Source organism: Monodon monoceros, unplaced genomic scaffold (assembly GCF_005190385.1).
Source record: "Monodon monoceros isolate NGI ecotype Baffin Bay Population unplaced genomic scaffold, NGI_Narwhal_1 Super_Scaffold_8, whole genome shotgun sequence".
In the NCBI taxonomy this organism is placed as follows: Eukaryota; Metazoa; Chordata; class Mammalia; order Artiodactyla; family Monodontidae; genus Monodon; species Monodon monoceros.
In genome coordinates this window covers 279,629-299,589 of record NW_021703785.1, presented here as the reverse complement: position 1 = coordinate 299,589, position 19,961 = coordinate 279,629, and the positions used below count along the sequence as shown (strand labels likewise).

At 57.1% G+C, this 19,961-nt stretch overlaps 1 protein-coding gene across 5 annotated transcripts in view; it reads right to left on the bottom strand.

The window, feature by feature from the left end:
• Positions 1-19,961, bottom strand: part of RASA3 (RAS p21 protein activator 3) — an 89,272-nt gene that overhangs the window by 21,985 nt on the left and 47,326 nt on the right. Inside the window, exons 1-6 of one of the 5 annotated variants that reach the window (XM_029210178.1) lie at positions 13,277-13,633; positions 12,808-13,179; positions 10,624-10,718; positions 4,146-4,222; positions 891-971; positions 494-566 (exon numbers count right to left, since the gene is read on the bottom strand). In XM_029210178.1, coding sequence (XP_029066011.1) covers positions 494-566; positions 891-971; positions 4,146-4,222; positions 10,624-10,718; positions 12,808-12,826 — 345 coding nt within the window. In that variant the 5' untranslated portion in view covers positions 12,827-13,179; positions 13,277-13,633. Of the gene's footprint in view, positions 1-493; positions 567-890; positions 972-4,145; positions 4,223-10,623; positions 10,719-12,807; positions 13,180-13,276; positions 13,634-19,712; positions 19,817-19,961 lie in introns of those variants that run through there. The other 4 variants (XM_029210177.1, XM_029210176.1, XM_029210175.1 and 1 more) reach the window with 4 other exon arrangements.

Genomic DNA, 19,961 nt, shown 5'->3' with positions numbered 1-19,961 from the left:
CCCTTGCGGGGCGAGAACGGCCACCTGCGCGTCACCGGGGCCGCGGCCCCCACGCCGCCGTCCTGCTGGTGGTTCGCGTTCTGAGGGGCAGCCGGGGGCTCTCATCAGCCTGCACTTCCCCTTCTGCCTTAAGACCCTCACTACTTCCGGTGAAACAAGCCTCCCTCCACTGCTCAGGGAAGACTGGGTGGGGCGGGCAAAACCCAAGAAACCCCAAACCAAACCAACCAAACAAAAAATCAATGTCTTGATAATCTGGCAAGTATTAATTTGTCAGCATTCAACTCAAAACCGGGTCATGCTGGAAGCAACAAACAGCCTTTCTGCCCAGGGAAGGAAGGGCAGTTCCTAGGAATTCGAGCTGCAGGGCAGGAGGGGTCTTCACGTGGGGGGACAGCACCCCAGAACTCTCAGAAGTAAGCGACTGAGGGTCTTTCTGCCAAAGACCCTGGGGTGTGCGTTTCAACTGCATTTGTGCCACTGAAACACCAACCTCAAAGTAAAACACTTCGTCAAACTGGGGGTTGTTTGTCTTCTTTTTCACTTTTGTCTTCTTTGCTTCCGACCTGTGTCAAGGGGGGAAGATCGGGGTGGAAAACAAACACTGTTGATGCCGAATCTCTCGTCTGAGGCTGGGCCACCCAGCACGCACGTCACGTGGCCTACGGGCGGGTCTGTTTGTCTCTAACCCCAGATGGTATGCAAATCAGGGCCCTTTACTGAGCCAAAGATACCCCACGTGAAGCCCAGAAACGCTCTTTTTACAAAGCAACTCTAGGCAGTAAAGGAAACAAAAGGACGTTAAAATCGCACACCCTCGTCTGGCTCACCTGCTCTCCCGAGGGGGGAATCCGACCTCGCCCTCCCCCCCAAGCCGAGGCTGTACTTGCCTGCACGGTCCCGCCAGGGTCACCGTGGCGTAGGGGTCACACTGCCCGTTCACGATGGGGAGGCCCTGGCACTCGAGGATGCTGAGGAAAGAAGTGGGAGGTCAGGAGGGGACCCAAGGCCAGCGGGCCATCTCTCGAGGCCACCCTGGGGTCCGGGAGGGCAGCTGTCTCAACAGCTCTCAGGCCAAGAGCTCCGAGTCCCTGCAAAGTGCTTCCCAGGGGCTCCCGTCTAATAAACAGAGATGGACGCGCTGGTCAGCAGTCATGAGACATCTGGAGGCAGGAGAAGGTGTGCGTGCAACCAGGGAAAAGGGAAAAGCAGCCCGGCTGCGGAGGACACGTTGCTGGTGTCGACTGCAAAAAAAACGCACAACAAATATTGTTGAGACTTGTTTTATTTGGTGGACTTTCTGAGGATTCAAGCCCGGGACGCAGCCTCTCAGAGGGCTCGGAGGGACTCCTCTGAAGAGGTCGGGGGGCGGGGGGGGAAGCCAGGATATACAGGAGCTTCTGCAACAAAGACCAGGTAGTCGGAACATCAAAAGATTACTGTTAATGAAAGAAAACCCGACATCTCCAGTTAAGGAATGTAGTGCTTCTCTATGTGTGGTGAGGTATGGGAGTCTGGGTTCACTGGAATCGTTCCTTTGACGTGCACCTCAGCTCTCCGGGGCCGGCGTCCTGTGCTTTCCCAGCCGGAGTCCCCTCAGGGGCGCCGTGGGGGCAGCTGCAGGCTTGGGGGCCGCAACACCCTTTGTCTCCTGATCCGGCAGCTGACATTCTTCGTCCACAGTGGAGATTTCCTGAGCGAAGCCCCTGCCCTCCCTTCCTGGGAGCTCGAGAGAGGTCCACCCGGCCCGGCCTGCCAGGTAGGAACTGCGGTGAAGTCTGTGTTATCGGTGGGGACCTGAGGGCCTGGCACCCCAGGGGCTTAGAACCCTAGGCCGGGTGTTGCCTGCAACGCACCTCTCAGGCCGGGAGACCCCGTCTCAGGCTTCACTCTGCCGACCGCCCCGGCGCCTGGCCCCCTTTGGGTTCTGGACCGAAGTCACTCCAGCTCTTGGACCGCCCTTGTCACTCCTGCGCCTGTCACCCTGGGCTGTCGCTGGACAGCTCCTGCTCCTGCTTCTGGCTGGACGCTGGGCGCTGTGAACTTCACGTCGCTGGTGCCCGGATTCTGGGCTCATCCGTGCCGTCAGTGGTTGGGGTCTCTTGTCTGGAGAGCAATTCTCGTCTGCGGCTCTGTCCGGGAGGTGCCAGCAGCCTTGTTCGGGGACAGCGTGGCCCGACCGCCCGGTGTGGCCCCTGGAGTCCGTGCTGAGGGCCGGAGTGAGCGCAGGCTCTCCACTGGGCTGGTGGAAACTCGAATGACCCCCAGCTCTATGGCCCCGTCGCCCCTTTGCCCCCTCGCCTGCCAGCCCTGAGGGACTCCACCTTGCTCGTTGGCACAGGTCCGGGGAGTGCCACAAGGTCCCCTCCCCTGCAGAACGTGCCCACGGTGGCCTTGACGCCCCAGCTCCCATCGCCTAACCCGCTTTGGGCCCTGCTGGGGACGCCTTGCTGGCCATGTCGCCGATGCACCTCCAGGACGAAAGCTGGCCTGCGGCGACCTTGTCTGTTTCCCCACTTGGGGGCCGATCGCCCTCCGCCTGCACGGCTGGTTCACACGGCGTCAGCTCCTTAGTCCTTTGTGGCGGGAGAGGGGTGAGGCCCCCTGTCCCATCCTGGCCGGAAGCAGAGCCCTAACCCATACTTGGACGCCGAGGATCTGAGTGCCCTGCCTCCTCACTCAGCCCTGCGCGCCGGCTGGCCTGGGCGGCTGCCGCCCCTCTCGGGAGCCTGGTGGTCCTGACGCGTTACGGGACCTCTTCTCTCAGGGTGAGGGCCCGTCTCCTCCGTTCCTGCTCCCTGGAGCGTGTGGCCCCTTCTCTCTCCATTTCTCCACCACTGTGTTCCACCCCGCTACACAGGCTGGCCCTCAGGGACTTTAGTGAATCTTTTCAACTCTTTCTCCTTTCACTCTTCTTTCTGGAATTTCTGCACTTCTCTCCCTGCTATAACCTGGTCCTGGGTCATCTTCCTCCCTCTGTGAACTAACTCGTCACTAAACAAGTATCTTCAGGCACATTTCCAGGAACAGGCACAGAACCCTGAGCCAGCCAAGAGCTTGTGCAAGGGGCTGACACCCTGAGAAGCCCCCGGGGGCTCGGGGTCCTGACAGCCACAGGGACAGCGGGTGGGTCACGCATGGGAGGAACACACAGGGCGACCCGTCGGGTGGGCAGGTGGGAGGAGGTCTCAGGACAAGACCGACCCGCCCTCAGTTGGGGGGCTGCTGCCTCTGGGGCTGGAAGCATGAGAAGGCGCTCACTCGTCCCCTCCCTGTGCCAAAGCCCAGAGTTCAAGGCAAATGCATTTTTGTCACATTCAGCTGTTGATCAGGAAGGTCGGGACAGGGGTGCATTTTGGATCCGCAGAGATAACGGTTTTCCCGGCAGCAGCTCAGACGGGGAGCAGTTCTTCCCGCAGCTGGCATCTTGGAGAGGCGCTGCCAGATGAAGGGCAGCAGCCGCCCGTCAACGTCACTGCCACTCCTCACAGACCACCGTGAGGAAGGCGCTAACCAACACGCGGACTGGCCCCAACTGCAGTTACACATCCCGGAGAAAAAGAAAAACTGACACGCTGACACCTGGATGCAAAACGCACAACAGGAAAACAGGTGTCATGGGCACATTGCACCCTCCTCCCTCAGATGTCACTTCACCAGCTGCACAACCTGGGGGTCACGGCTCAGCTGTACAACCTGGGGGTCACGGCTGCTTGCATCACATCCGACCAGAGCCTATTTCACTGGAAAAGGTATATTCACACCCCAGGCATTTGTCTAAGCCGATCCCATACACACCCGTGCACACTCACACCTGCACACACTCACACGTGTGCACTCAGCAAGCATACAGGGGAGAAGGAGCTCCGATTTCGGGGTCGAGGTCTGAGGTCAGGCCCCAGCTCTGCCCCCATCTCACCGTTTCCACAACCCCAACCTCTGCCTAAACGTCGCCCTGAGTAACTGGTTATTTGCAAAAGCCAAACGCGTCACCTCCAGGGTGAGCAAGGATGTTAAGAAAGTCGTCTGGGGAATGCCCAAGTCTGGGACTCCTGAGTCATTTGTTTATAAAGCATGGGCCGCCCCGCTCCCTGGGGTTAGACAGCCCTGGGCAGACAGGCCGTGGCAGCCGTCCCGCGTCTTACCGCGTGGCTAGCTTGTGGCAGACGACACCCGAGTCGGTGATGACCTCACTCAGCCTCAGCACCAGGTGGACCTTGCCCTGAAAGTGACAATGACAGGGGGTCACGGGGGGCCACAAGCGGCAGGAGCTCTTGGGCTCCGATCACAGGCTGGTGACACGTGACCCTGCGTGGCATCCACACGTGTCCAGCCGCCCGGCTCAGATCCCAGAGAGTTAAAGAAGCTTCCAGCCCATCTGGCACGATGCTGACAGCAGGCACTGTTTCAGAAGAAAGAAAAGGAAAAGGTACTGGAGGGAGCAGTGTCCCAAATGGGCCTGACTGTCTGCTCTGGGCTGTGTTCACTCATGCGCCGCAGGCCCCGGGCAGGCGTGGGCAGCTCTGCCTAGGCGTCTCGGTGCTTCTGCGTCTGCGACAGGCAGGGTCGGAGGCCAGGAACCTCAGCCCTGCTCTTTAGGAAGGAAGCGGACGCTCACGCGCGCTCTGGGAGGAGGGGCAGAGCAGCTGGGGTAATGGAGCAGCTGAGGCTGTGCTTCCACCCGTTTGCCTGTACAAAGGGCGCCGGCTGAGGACGGCGAGTGGGCGGGGCGGACACGGCCAGGGCATCATGAGGGCCACGAGGAGAAGCGGGGAGATGAGCTCCCGGAAAGTCCAACAGGAGGATGCATGATGCGCGTGTTTCCGTGAGCGAGCGTTCGGTTAAATTAAACTGACTTTCCTTAGACACGGAGGTGAACTGAATCCATTGTCTCCAAGGTCCTTTCCGACTGAAACCCCCGGACCCTGCAGCCTGGGGAGAGCCTGTGAGGGCCGCCACGTCTCAGGAGAGCCCAGGACGCGGTGGGGATGGCTCACCAGCTGGGGGGTCGGTGTGGGGCGCTCAGCCCCGACGGTCGCCCACTGCAGCGTGGGACCCCGACCCCACGCGGGAGCATCCGGCGCTCCGGGCCGTCTGCACGGGGCGTGTGCAGACCTGGCCAGCAGCTCCTGGGCCCGGGATCCTTGCTGCTCCTTCCGCCCCAGGGAAGCCTGCTCCAACCGCGGCCAGACCTTCCCACCTGCTGCTTCTAAGCTTGACCGGAGCCACCAGAGAAGCGTTTCGACAAAATGCCGGCAGCACCGATTATGAGAAAGGGAGAGGCTGGACCCGGACACGCAGCCTGAGGATGGGGGCGTGGGGAGCACCCCCAGCTACAGCCCCACCGCCAGACAAGAGAAAATAAACAAGAAACCAGGGTCTGGCCATGAGAAGGGCCAAGGGCGATACCTCCATCACCGCAGGCCCTCTTGTCTCCTACACGCCTCTCGGGCCCCGCACTGGCAGGTGACACGAGCTCCCCATGATAGCGTCTCCCACTCAGAGCAAACCAGCTCCGGGATCGCGAGCTTGGAAGCGAGCAGGTGCCCCGGGCCGCAGCAGCGTGGTGGTGGTGGGGGGGGGCTGGTCTCACGCACCAGACACCTCGCCCACGACACTGACACGGGCTCCCGACTACACGGATGCCTCCCTGTGGGGAGCCCAGGCTGTGGGCGGCGCTCACGGCCGCACATCCGTCCAGGCCCCCCAGCCGTGGGCAGGGCTGGGTGCCGCCTTCCCGGCCTTGCCCTCACCTGCGGGCAGGCAACCCGCGACAAGTCCCGCGAGGTGGGGCCAGCCCGCAGGCGTCACAGCCCCGCGGGCCGGGTGACACCAGCATCCCGACCCGGAGTCACATCTGTATCTGCGCAGGCTCTGACAGGGCCCGCCCCTCGCGGGGACGCACTCGCCTAGAGCAGCAGCTCTTCCCACAGCGGCTCGGGGCGTCCGCCCGAGCGCCCTTCACCCGCCAGGCGCGGACACAGGGTCCACGGCGCACCGCAACCCTTGCACGCGGCAGGCTGGTCCGACAGCGAATCCTTGACGCCGGTAACTGGGGTGGCAGTGGCGGGGGGGTGGGTGGCCTCTCTGTGCGGGTGGAAAAAACAAAGTCCCCAAAGGCCAGTGGCGCATTCTGAGCTACCCGATCCTCAGCACTGTCCCCGGAGCGGGCACCGCCGTCCTTACAATCAAACAAGAACGCATAGACTGATGGCCTGGAAACCAGCCCAGCAGGAAGCTCAGCTGTCACTGGTGGCCCGGTCAGCCTGGTGTCCTTCGTCGCACCCCAGGTGCACGGGCGCCCGCTCTGAGGCAAACGGTGGGCCACGGCCCCTCAGACCGACGCACCCCCAGTGGGGGACGGGCGCGGACTGTGACCGTTGGCGCTCCTCTCCTGGGGCAGCGCGTCCTCCTGGAGGGGCAGTGCTGTCAGCCGATTCGCGCTGTTACATTTCGGGGGCTTTGGTGGGGGGTATGAGGTAAAGAAAACACAAACACACACATCTCGGAGAGAAAACCCTGCAGAACAACCCAGGATCTGCAGCTTAGAAGTTCACACCCATCCTCACTGCACAAACGATCCCACCGCAAACACCAAGGCCCGGGGTGGTGCGGGCCACACCCTGCACAGGGCAGGCAGGAAGTGTGGTTCCCACGCTCGCCCCTGCAGGGCACGAGACCTTCCAAGCATGCACAGCTACACACACAACTTCCCCCTCCACTTGTTTTGACCCCAGCGGGAGCCCTCTCCCCAGGGAGGCGGTCACAGGCCCACCTGGCAGGCTGAGGGCAGAGGTGGCCATGCCTCCCATAGGGGCTGGAACCCCGGAGGGGGGGTCCAGCTGAATCGTGCTCGTTAACAATTAGCCCAGGCAGGACATGCTGAGACTTGGCCGGAGTTCTCGCATTTACGTTGGTGTATGAGATGAGAAGAGAAACCTTAGGACAGAGCACTGAGAATGCTGACTTCATAGTCGTTCCCAGTCTCATTTAAGGAGAATAAGGATAAGAAGTTGTTTTAAAAAACAGCTGGGACTGAACAGCATCACCCACCCTCACGGAACATCCACTGGGATCGACCGACCTGGCCTTAAACACGTCAGCAAGTCTAGGAAAATAAAAATTACATCACAGCTGCTCTCAGACCACAGTGGAAATTAAACTAGAACTCAGTGACAGAAAGATAGCTAGAAAATCCCCAAATGCGTGGAGGTTAAAGAACACATTTCCAAATAACAAGCAGGCCAAAGAAGAAGTTTCAGGAGAAACTGAAAAATACTTTGAATTCATTTCTTTTCATAAGTGAAAATGAAATAAAACATCAAAATTTGTGAAATGCAGCAAAAGCAATGCTTAGAGGGAAATTTAAAGCAGTGAATGCATATATTGGAAAAGACGAAAGGCAAAAATCAATAATGTAAGTTTCTAACCTTAGGAAGCTAGAAAAAGAAGAGCAAATTAAATCCAAAGTAAGCAGAAAAGAAATAATAAAAGCTAGAGCAGAAATCAATGAAAATGGAAACTGGAAATCAATACAGAAAATAAACAAACCAAAGCTGCTTTTTTGAAAAGATCAATAAAATTGGTAAAGCTCTAGCTAAGAAAAAACAGAAATGAAAGCAGGGCCGTCACTCCTGGCTGCAGAAAACCAGCAGTGGTTCCGACAGGGGATCCGAGACGTCACCCACCTGTCGGCCAGGGGGGCCCAGAGCCCAAGGTGGACCCCACTGTAAGCTGGGGGCTTCAGCAAATATAAGGTGTCAGCCATAGCAAATGCACCCAGGACGCTAGCAATGGTTGGGGGAGGAGTACACGGGGTTCTTCATACACTCCCCTCAACTTTTCTGCAGAGATAAAACTACTCGAAAAATAAAGTTTATTAATTAAGAGAGAAAAGCACTGGTGGTTCCTGTGCAATTTTCTCAGGAAGGCGTCGGTCCCTGATCTGCAGGGCCCGTGGCCGCAGGCAAGGGCCCAGCAGAACATGAGCCATCACTGCCCCGTCCTCATTCTGCACAGGGCCTGCGAGGCCGGGTGGAGGTCAGCGCAGAGCAAACCCAGGCGTAGGCGACTGAGTGCTGGACCTGCAGCCCCGCTGGAGCTGAGAGCATCGGGAAGGGGCAGGGACGTGAGGGCGACCAAGAGAAGCAGCCACGTCCTCAAGGGGAGGCGAGGGCCACCCCATCCTCTCCTTCTGACACTCCCGAACCTTAGAAAGACTCGGGTCCTCGCAGGTGTATGGCTGCAGGCGCTGATCGTTAGGGAAATCCTCAGACAGGACGGCAGACACACACAGGACGTTCCCAGGGCGTCCACTATGAGGCCAAAGTTACTGCCCTGTCGCTAAAGGTGCAAGAGGAGGCCACGGGCTGGGAGGCTGTGGCTCTGCTGGGGCAGCCCACCTGCCTCTGCCTTTTCGGAACATGTGCTCCAAGAACAAGTTTCACAGAAGCCGCTCAATGCAGAGCTCGCGGCTGCTGGCATCCTTGGAGGATCGGCAGGGGCCCTCGCGGACGTGAGCGTGCATCTGGCCACCCTGCCTGGCGCGGACCACGGGTAGGGCCGTCCCTGCCGACTGCCTCATCCAGAAGGTGCCCGGCCGGGGACAGGGAAGGAGCAGAGCGACGGGTCCTTTTTAATGAAGTGATTGAGCAGAGACCTTTACAAGCATCAGCTCCAGAGGGAAGCCAGACGTCCCTTCACTCCTCTCTTCCCCCAATTCCATGACTTGCTGGTCTCTCGTGGGCCCCGGCTTTGTGACATTCCCTTTCCGCTGTCTTTGTGAATCGCTGAGCAGACAGCTGGAGAAACCGTATGTGTCCCCTGACCTTCGTGGCTGCAGAAAGTGCATAACTGCCCCTTTAAAGGCTGCTGCCCGTGGCACCTGACAGGTCCCCTCTGGAGAGCACTTGCTCGGTGCCTGGAACTCAGCGGCCGCCACCGCCCAGTCCCGCTTCCGTGGAATCACCAGTGGGTCGGGACCCATGTCACGGGGACCATCAGGGAATGGCCCGGACGTCCTCAGGCTGCAGGTGGACACACGCGTCACGCTCCCAAGGCTGCGGTGACCCAGCGGCTCCGGATCTGGACAGTGGTGGTTACACAGCCACACGCGTGAAACGCACCCACGGGGACATGCAGGCACACGTGGGGCTGGTGAAACCTGAATGGAGTCGGGGACCCTGTACGAGCTATGCAGATGTCACTGTGCGGGACCCGGGAAGGGACATGGCCCTGCTTCCTATTTTCAGTCTTTGAGTGTCAACAGGAGAACACACGGCTTGCTAAACATCACTCCCTGTGCAGCATTTCCTGTGGCTTCCTGTGACTCTGTAACCATTTCAAAATTAAAAGTTGGTTTTTTTTTAAAAAGGCAAGAAAAAGGAAAAGCTACACTTGCCAACAAAACAGAACTTAAGTCTGGGCTCATCGCGGCCACAGGCAGAATCTCTCAAGAACGACGGCGATGGAGGCAGGCGGGGCCCAGGTGTAAAGCACACACAGCACAGGGGTCCGGAAACTTCTTCCTAAGGAGGCGATTTCCTGGTCACCTGAGCAGCAGTGGCCGCTGTCCTCCTGGATTTGGGGCTCTGTGACTAGTTCTGAGCAGTCCCCCAATTTCCACAGCACGTGTGGGCCCCTCGGTCGGAATTAACTGAGCGTGAAGCACCCTTACGATGCCCCTTGGGCTAGGCTTCTCAAGGCGTCCCTCTGGCTGCCTCTTTGTCGAAGTTTGAGCATCGGCCCCGGCGGCCACCAGGGGCCTCGGCAGTGGACACCCTGAGCCACCGGTGTGCAGTTCCAAGCCCGGCCAAGGCCCCAGGTCCACGAGGAGGCGTGCTGATGCTGGGCCGGGAGCCCGGGGAAGGCCTCGCGAGGTGCCCACTTGGGGATTTTGTCTGCGACACCTGCTGTTTGACCCTGCTGTTCACAAAACCCCGCTTTACAGGGGAGGAAACCGAGGCTCAGAGAGCACCAGAGCCACACACTCTGCTGAGCTCAGAGCAGGCCCGGCTCGGTAAGCTGGCCCCGGAATTCCAGGCATGGCCTGGGCTCAGGGACGGGCTTGACCGGAAACTCATGCCAGGGTCACCAGAGAAGAGAAGATGCAGGCGGCCCCCCTGATGGGCGTCTCCTGGACCCTGGGCATGGGGAGCGGCCCAGCTGGGGGAGAAACCCCCAGTCCCGGGGTGGGGGCACCTTGCACCGGTCAAGGGGTCACTCCCAGTTAACACATCGCCAGGGCGCTGGGCGAGCCCCAGGGATGCTCAGGCCAGGGGACGTCTTCACTCCGGTCACTCCCTTCAGCTCCAGCCCCGCCTTGCTGAGGGCAGGGAGCCCGGAACACACGCGGGCACCTCCAGTGGGCAAGGCCCACAGCCTTACGTCTTCTCACCTATTCTCTCTTTACCTTCAGTTACGCGTTGCATTCTTTCGCATGTTACATTTTTTAAGCTGCACGACTAAGTCCGACAGTAACCGATGGAACCAACCTAATGCATAAGCCCAGGAGGACGTACGCAGGGGACAGCTGAAGACCAGAGTCCAGCGTCTATGTCTCTATCCACAATCAGGCCTCCTCCCCCAAGGCCCCCACGTCCCGCGGGCCCCGCGAGGCCTCACCTGCACCTCGGAGTCGGCGTCCACGTGCTGCAGCTGGAACCACGTGTCCCGGTTGTGGTACTTCTGCAGGTCTTCCTTCCGGATGGCCACCTTCCCTGGGAGATCAATACAGAGGCCACCAGTCACGAGGGCACCAACCCACCCACGCAGCAGGGCTGGGAGCAGTCTCCACTGCCTCTGCCAGTCACTCCAGATGGGAAATCCAGAACAGATCATCGGGAAAGAGACGACGCAGTAAGAGCAGCAGATGCCAATTTGCATCTCGGAGGTGCCACGTCCACCCTGAGCAGAGCCCGTCCCGAGGCCACTGCCACGGTGTCCACAGCCTGGGCGTGGACGGGAGCCCCTCCCTGCCACCCAGGCTGCAGGAGATGGGGGCACCCGGCGCAGACCCTACAGATCAGGGAGCGGCTATACCAGGTGCACTGCTCAGGGCCCGGAGGGTGGCGTGTGGGATGGGGTGAGGCAGCAGGCACCCCAGGCAGCCACGTCCCGGCCATCCCCGCCCCGATGCCCGAGCTGCAGAGCGAGGCAGGGCAGCGTCTGCCGGGAGGGCTTTGCTGCAGAGTCCCTGGAAGTGCGCGGGTGCCCGTATGAGCTGTGGCTTAGAATTCACGTGTGTGAACGTCTAGCTCACAGGCAACGCGCACAGTCGGCTCACACAGAGTGTGCACAGGCATGTGCGTGCACATCTAGCTTATGTAGCACGCGTGCACACGTGCTCCTGTCGGTCCCGTGGAATGAGCCGGGTTATCGCCCGCCTGGGTCTATGAATCAGTGTCTCTCAAAGTGTAATCACAGGCCACCTGCCTCAAAACAGCTGGAGAGTTTCCTAAATGCAAGTTCCCTGGCCCCATCCTGCGCGAGAAAACAATCTCTGGGGTGCGGCCCCGGAATCTTCGTTTTCACGAGGTCCCCAGGGAACTTCTGTGGGTTCCCATAGTTTAAGGACGTCTGCTCTCAATAGTTTTACATTCCTGACATAGGCTTGGTACTTAGGAGCTAGAATTTCAACGAAAATACACACGTAAATATACATGTGTGATGTACATTACCTGACATAGATTTATAGTATTTAAATATCCATCTACCACCGTCACGCATTGTTCATTCACCTTGTTTATTCCAAAGACGTACGCGGCAGCCGGCAAGCACACACCCCACCGCTCGGAAGGACAGAGGGCGCCGGGCACTGGCTTTCCTCCTGCCCCCACACCCCGTGGCCTCGGGCACGGGGACCACGCTGTCCACCAGGATAGGGGAGTCGGATGCTTGCTCACATGAGCATCCCTGCGTACACGTGTATATGCATGCAATACACACGTACACACACATAATGTCTTACGTACACTGTAAATCACATACGGAAATAGGAACGATAAAGGACAACATAAAAGTAAACATTTTTTAAGTTCAGGTGCTCCTGGCGTACAGCCCAGGACACACTGCCTAACTCGGGATTGCAGTCCAGTTACCAAAGGAGACGTTTGGGGCCCCTGGCGCCGTCTCACCCCACGTCATCTGCTGATTGGGATGCTCCCCAGGCCCCTGTGGCCACCCTGCAGAGCCCCGAGCTGGCTGGCCCACCCTGCCCTCACCCAGGACACAGAGTCCTCTCCGCAAAGGGACTGCTCTCCGTTTCCTGTTTCTTCAAAGACTTGTGCTTCTGAGAAGCACCCGGCAGCCTCACAGCGGGGCCGGACGCCCCAGCTGATCCTGGGGCTGCCCACACATGCTGCCCGCCAGCCCCTCACACCCTCCCCTCACGTCGCCCTGTAGCAACCCCAGCGCGAGGCGGCGGGTGCTGGTCACAGACGTGTCAGGCGTCCCGCCCATGGGCTTCGGGCCTCGTCGCTGCAGCTCTGCCCTCTGTGCTTCTCCTACCACTTCTTCTCCCCAAACGCCCCCGTCCCACGAGGCCCTCCTGTGACGTCACCTCCTCTCCGGCCTCCCCTGGGGCCTGCAGGGCAGCGTCCACTCTGCTCCCAGGGGCTCACACGAGGCCTCGCTGGGGCCCAGCCACCTGCTGGTTGGTAGGCTTAAGGGAAAGGACACTCTGCAGTTGGCTCCTGGGGGAGCTCAGACCATCACCCAACGTACACGCGGCACGTCTCGAGGCGAGCGAGAGGCGAGGGCGGCTCAGCTGTGAGGAGGGGGCGTCAGCCCAGAGGCCCATGCACGTACCCCGCCAGGCAGCCTCCATGGTTCCTTCCAGCGCGTGGTGCCCCAGGAGCCTGCACCCCTCGCCTCCTCTGAATGTGCTGTCCCTTTGCTAAGATGCACTGCGGGCCCATGTGTCGCCAGCGCCCAGCTACTCGACGCTGAGGTTCCTCCCGAGACGTGCGTCTGAAAGGCGTTAGAAAATGCTTGCTTCTCTCTTGTTAGCCCATCTTCTGTCCAGTTTTGTAGGGGTCCAGCTGGGGAACCCAGGTGGGTGAGAGAAGGGTCTCGCCCTGCAGTCTTCACGCCTGGTCTCCAGACCCGACAGGCACACCCACCGGGCACAGACGGGAAGCTGGAAATGAAGCAGGGACACGCCGGCCCGAGTGCCACGGGCTGAGCGTAGCGGAGTCGGGTCTGTTTACTCCCCACCATCAGCTGCGGCAGCCCCATCTCCCTGCCCACTGTCCCCGCAGCACCTCAGCACGCTCACCTCCCACCGTCACACAGCCTCGGGAAAGGCCAGGCTCGGCAGTTCAAGGCCAGCCCTTCTGTCCACTTGCAAGGTGGACACAGCACAGCTGGCTCCGAGGGTCAACACACTGCCCACATCAACCTCGCTGGCTCAGCTCTGGCCACGCAGACCCATCTGTAGCCAAGTCCTGCCCAGCCACAGGCCTCACAGGGCACTGAGGCCACGGCACGCAGAGTCCGTAGGTGCTGGGCAGGGGCAGAGGACAGAAGACAGAGCGCTACAGGCTGCAGAAAGAGGGGCTCCACAGGGATTCAGAGAACCGGAGCTACCGGCCACACAGGCCTCTCTCCAGCCAGCATCAAGTCACAAGAACTAAGCACCACCCTCCCCCCCCCCCCCCCCCCCACCCCCCCCCCCCCCCCCCCCCCCCCCCGCCCAGCCCAGCCCCTCCCACCGCTCCTGGCCTTGGGGGCATCCCGCTGACATCCTGACGTGGGTGCCGCCACCTCCAACCACCTGTCACCAGGCAGAGCCCCTGGCTTTCTCTCTGCTTGGCTCCTGCAAAACTCCACCCCCTTCCCTGTTGGGAATATAATTTTGAGTCTTGCAGGAATAAAACCACAAGAAAAAAACATTTCTTGGAACTAAATTGGGCAATAATATTCCACTAAAAACGGATAAAGAAACTTGCAGACTCCACGATTAGTTCAGCTGGATAGGAGGGTTACATTTGAAGTCTGAAATTTTAAGTAACTACAATGTTTTTATGAGCTTTGATTGGAATAGGGAGGAGACACGTATTTAATGCTCATATGACCCCTACAACTTACACATCATCATTATTCTTTATTTTTGGAAGTACTTAATTTTAAACGGGTAATACCAGAACATAGAACAAAGTCTGAAACATTAGAAAGGATATAAAATACAGCCAAGAATAACCTTCTCTCTCCCCTGCTACAAGGGTCCCACCTCAGGGTCACCTCTGTCACCAGCTGTCAGTCTGTCCTTCTGGAAACCGACCACATCAAGAACACATGGACATGCACTCCTTATACATGAGAGGCAGGTGTTCCCACAGGCTGTCCTGGGGAGCACCTGACGTGCAGACCACAATGCCCACCTAAATGTGCCTGATGTGCCACAATCCACAGCTGTCCCAATCGATCTGAGTGACATCAGGTCACTATGCCCCCCGGGCCTCACCCTCTGATGCGGACAGAGGTGGTGTGGCAGCCTTTCCACCGCTAAAAGCCCCGTGTATTACTTGCTCTGGTGGGTGCTGTACCTGCCAGGGTCTGTTCAGAAGAGAGAAGCACGTCAGGTAGTTCAAGAGGCAGCATGTGACATGGGGAACCAGGTACGGTAGGTCAGAGGGTGCAGGAAGGTGGGCAGCCAGGGGTGACCCCTGCAGGGTGGTGACTAAGGAGGGACAGCCGGATGCCCCCCGCTGCCCGGGCCTGGCAGGGGGCAGAGATGTCTTTCTCATTGCTCCTGTTCACCCTGGTGCCCAGCAAGTGCACAGAGGCAAGAGAGAGAAACAAGGGCCTGTAGACTTGAAGGGAAGAAATAAGTCTTTATTCACAGAATCTATAGGAAAAGCTACAAGAAAAGCTGGCAAAGTAGGTGTGTTTAGAATAAAGGTCAATACATAAAATCAGTTGTATTTGTACACACAAGCAATGACAATGGAAACTGAAATTGAAAAGATGCCAACAGCACATCCACAAAATGATGCTTTCACGGCTTCAGCTTTTGGTGTACTATCCCAGAAATCTTTGTCTACTCTATCAAAATCATAAAATATAGGGATAAATTATATGTATACACACACACACACACACACACACACACGTGTGTGTGTGTGCTGAAAACACGTCACAAAACCCTGATGAGAGAAATTAAAGACCCAAGTACGTGGAGAGACAAGCCACGCTGGAGGGTCTGAAGACTCAGTTTCGTTAAGATGCTAATTCTCCCCAAATTAACCTATAGATCAGTGTAATCTCAGTCATTTTGGAAATTGAGAAGATAACTGAAGATGTAAATGACAATTCAAAGGACCGAGAATGGCAAAACAAGTTTGGAAAAGAATAAAGTTGGTGACTCACATGACTGACTTAAGACTTGCTGTGAAGATACAGGAATTAAGACAGTTTGGTGTTGGTGTGAGGAGAGGAATACAGGTCAGTGGAACAGAACACAGAAGCCATAAATAGACCCATGCATATAAAGTCAGTTGACTTTCAAAAGGTGCTAAGGTAATTCAACTGGACACCTGTAAGGAGAAAAACGAAGTCTGTCATATGTAAAATTCACTTGAAATGGATCGCAACATGAGAGCTAAAACCAAAAGCTTTCTAGAAGAAAAGATAGAAGAAAATCTTCACAACCCTGTGGTAGGCAAAGATTTCTTAGACATGACATCAAAAATACAAACTATAAAAGAAAAAAATGGGGGGCTTCCCTGGTGGCGCAGTGGTTGAGAGTCCGCCTGCCGATGCAGGGGACACGGGTTCGTGCCCCGGTCCGGGAAGATCCCACATGCCGTGGAGCAGCTGGGCCTGTGAGCCATGGCCACTGGGCCTGCGCGTCCGGAGCCTGTGCTCCGCAACAGGAGAGGCCACAACAGTGAGAGGCCTGTGTACCGCAAAAAAAAAAAACAAAAAAACAATGTTTGATGAATTGGACTTCAAAATTAAAAACTTCTGCTCTTCAAAAGACACTCATAAGAAAATGAAAAGACGAGCCACAAGCTAGAAGAAAGTATTTGCAAAACATACATCTGATAAAGGACTTGTATCCAGAATATATTTTAAAAACTTTAAAAACTCAATAAGAAAATCCAATTAAAGGGGCAAAAGATTTGAATGATTTACCAAAGAAGAGATACAGATGGTAAATAAACACATGAAAAGGTGCCCAACATCATTCTTCATCATGAAAAAGCAGTAAAAGCTACAATAAGATACTACACACATATCAGAAGGGCAAAAATGAATCAAAAATAAAAGTTGATGATACAAGTGCCGGAGAGAATTCAAAATGCTGCGCTCAGGAAAGCAGCTTGTCAGTTTCTAATAAAGGTAAACATACACCGCAGGGGAGGAAAACTCTTTTTCCTTCTACTCTTTTAGGTTCTCTGGACAAAGAGAACTGTAACAAAAGAAAGATTAACAAGAGAAAAACAAACAGAAGTTTATCAACATGTGTATCTCAGATATACGTGGGGGAAACTCGGTGATGAGTATCGCAAGGCGGTGGCTGGAACTCGTAGCATCTTAACCTAAAACAACCACCACCAATTTTCAGAGAAGTGACAAGACCAAGGAAAGGACTCTGAGTTTCAAGGAAGGTAAATGTATGTGGGAACCAATGGTCCGGATGGCTCGTTGTGTGGGTTCCTTGGTGTAGCCTCTGGGCCGACAAGGGTCTAGGGTCGTCTCGGATTTGGACGAATTTATGTTCTGCTTTTAGGGTAGAGAGATTTCCTTGTGTCTGCTTCTTCCCAGCTGCCTGCAGCTGAAACAAATCGTTATGCCACAGTGGCCTATTTGGGATGGCAAATTCTGCCGTCCTTTAAAACCTACAGTACGCCCCAGCAATCTCACTCTTAGGTATTTTCTAAGAGAAATAAACACATTTGCCAACACAGAGACCTAGGCAAGAATGTTACGGCAGCTTTGCTCACAATCACTAAAAGCAGGACACAACCCCACCTCCATCGAATGACGAGTGGGTAAACGGTGGCACTTCCCCGCAGCGGGCACAATGTGCAAATCATACCTTGATAACCCTGGCTTATAAACAAAAGGATCAAGGTCTCACTTCACACCCCGCCACCCTTCAATAGAGAACCTGCAGGAAGCCCCTGCCAGCGGGGCTGGAGGGACCAAGCGGGGAGATGCTGGGATGGCAGGCCCACAGCCGGAGTGGGGCAGAGGGGGAGGCCTGGCTGGGCCCCCAGAGCCCCACCAGCCCACGCCCCGCACTGGAAGTGGAGCCGGTGGTCCTGAGCCAGCACTGCCTCGACCACACCCACACTGCATCTCCACACCCTCCCTGGGACAAACCCCACCACTGGACTCGGCCCGCGGTGGGGGGGGGGCCCACGCGCTGCTGCACCCGGAGAACCTGGTGCAGTGCCATCAGATCACATGGCAGACGTGAGAAGCCGGTGACACTACGCTTGTTTCCGTGACACAAATTTATACCCTAGAACTTGGTTTCTCATCCTGGTAACAACATAATTGCTAGTCATAACTTCAAATTATCCTTGGAGATCCAGACAGCCTCTTATTTTTACGGCTGTGAGAACAATGTTGAAAACATCTAAATCTGGTTGCACCCTGACACATCCCAATTTTAAAGCCACCAGGAATTGCTAAACCATGGTTTTGCTGGTTCTCTTTAAAAATAGCAGGTGCCTTAAACAGAATGATTGATAAACATCTTATTTGGTTTTTATAAGGGGAAATAACCCCAAAACCAACTAGATCAGGTTCTCTGATTCAAATGGGCAAAGATATTTTAAAATTTCTTTTTCCTTAGGATTACCACTCAAAGAAGCTCCCGTGTAGCTCCAGGGATTAGTCAAATTCCTCTTCATTCTGGTATAATCTGAGCCAACTGCCCTGGTGGTACTGCATCTCCCTGTGGGTTGCACCTGTTGCCCAGGTGAGCCCCATCAAGTAACGTGTAAACTTCCGACCCACCACTCTGCCCCTCTCCTTTCCTCCTCGAACAAACCTTGGTGCATCCAGCAGGCACTAGACGGAGACACCCCCGGGCCCTGCTCCGACAGCCCCAGGCCACAGGAAGTACGGGCCAGTGGACACAAAAGAAATGCTCCCACAGGCGACGGTGAGAATAACACACACCGAGGGGCAGCCCCCAGCTGACCAGGGTCTCGGGCCGACAGCGGCAGCCACGCGGGCATCGGAGAAGGGCCTGAGGTGGGCGTCAGGCTGCGAGGCACCGGGAGAGGGGCTGGGAGGGCCAGAGCCTATGTCTGGGCTGGAGGAGGAATCCCCGGAGCGTGACGCCAAGCTAAGGTTCGGGCACCATCCTGAGGGCAAAGGGGGCAGGCCCGCAGGACCAGCACAGAAGTGCCCCCGCAAACAGAAACATCCTCGCTTCAGAGGTAAAGGTCTGCTGAGGGGCCCTATCACAGCTCCATCTTAAATGAAGTCAAGTGTGAATTATCTGAGTTGCTGTGTCATCTAGGCCGTGTACTTCCTGAACAAACTGGTGATTTCTATGTAAAACACAGCAGTTTCCGAGAACGCTATTTGTTGGAAATGCAGACCCTGGGCCCTGCCCCAGACCCAATACCCAGCACCTGCATTTTGAAGAGTGTGGGAAGCTCTGATCCATGTGCTGGAAACACTGCCAGATGCTTCTTCAAAGGACCTCAGCTCCAGAGCTGCCTTCAGACTTTTTTTTCTTTATTTTTTTTCTGGCGGTACGTGGGCCTCTCACTGTTGTGGCCTCTCCCGTTGCGGAGCACAGGCTCCGGACGCGCAGGCTCAGCAGCCATGGCTCACGGGCCCAGCCGCTCCGCGGCATGTGGGATCTTCCCGGACCGGGGCACGAACCTGTGTCCCCTGCATCGGCAGGCGGACTCTCAACCACTGCGCCACCAGGGAAGCCCCAGACTATTTTTTTTTTTTTTTTGAGGGCTGCTGGCCTGGGCACAAACACCCCTGACCAGTCACGTATGGGAAGTGAGTGGAGCTGGTCAGATGCCCCAGGAGCGGGCGGGAGATTGCAGTGTCAGGGGCCCGCCAGATTCAACTGCTCTGTCCAGGAGTGAAGCACCGAGACGCCTCCTGCCAGGAGCAGCCAGGCCACCGACGATCAGCTGGGGTCCCATGGCCACAACTGAGCCCACGCTGGGCAGCTCGGGTCTAATTCTGGTGCCACGGGGAGCTGATAGGTTTCCTGGGACAGAGGCACCCACCAAACGGGCGGCTCTGGGCTCCACGTTCAAGGTGGGTCTCACTCTCTCCAGGACGCTGGTGCCTCTGGGACCCTCAATACCTGAGACCCCCAGTACCTCTGACAGCATCCCAGTGCCTCTGAGAGCCCCTAATACTTATGAGTGCACCCCAATACCATCCCAGTCCCCCATACATGGGCGGCTGGGTTCAGGGATGGGCAAGGTCTGGGGTGGTGGGCTGGTTAGAGAAGGCTTCGGGAGTCGTTTGGGGGGACGCCACTCTCGCCTTGAAGGATGGTTTGCCTTTGCCGTGTGTCCCCGTGTCCCCGCGTGAGCTCGTGGTGTGTCGCCCCAGAACACAGTGACAGGGCAGCTCCGGGACGGCCAGCAAGGGCAGGAGAGATGCTGGTGTGGCTCACCGGCTCAGACGGCGTGCCTGGGAGTTCTGCCAGAATGAGCCCCGCTCAGAAGAGGCGGAGAAAATGAAGAAAACCCAGGTCGGTCGGTACCTACCTATGATTGAATCCCTCCGGAAAACGTCTCTATCGAAAATGTAAAAGGACAGGTGACGGAAACTCCGCGGAATCTCGCAGTAGAAGTCCTCTCCGTAGAAGGGGCTGGACACAGACAGAAGGGGCACCGTTAGATTCTACGAGGCGGCGTCCCCTGCCCTGGGGGCAATCAGTCCTGGGGGGATCCGTCCTGGGGGGATCAGTCCTGAGGGGGGATCCGTCCTGGGGGGAATCAGTCCTGAGGCGGGGG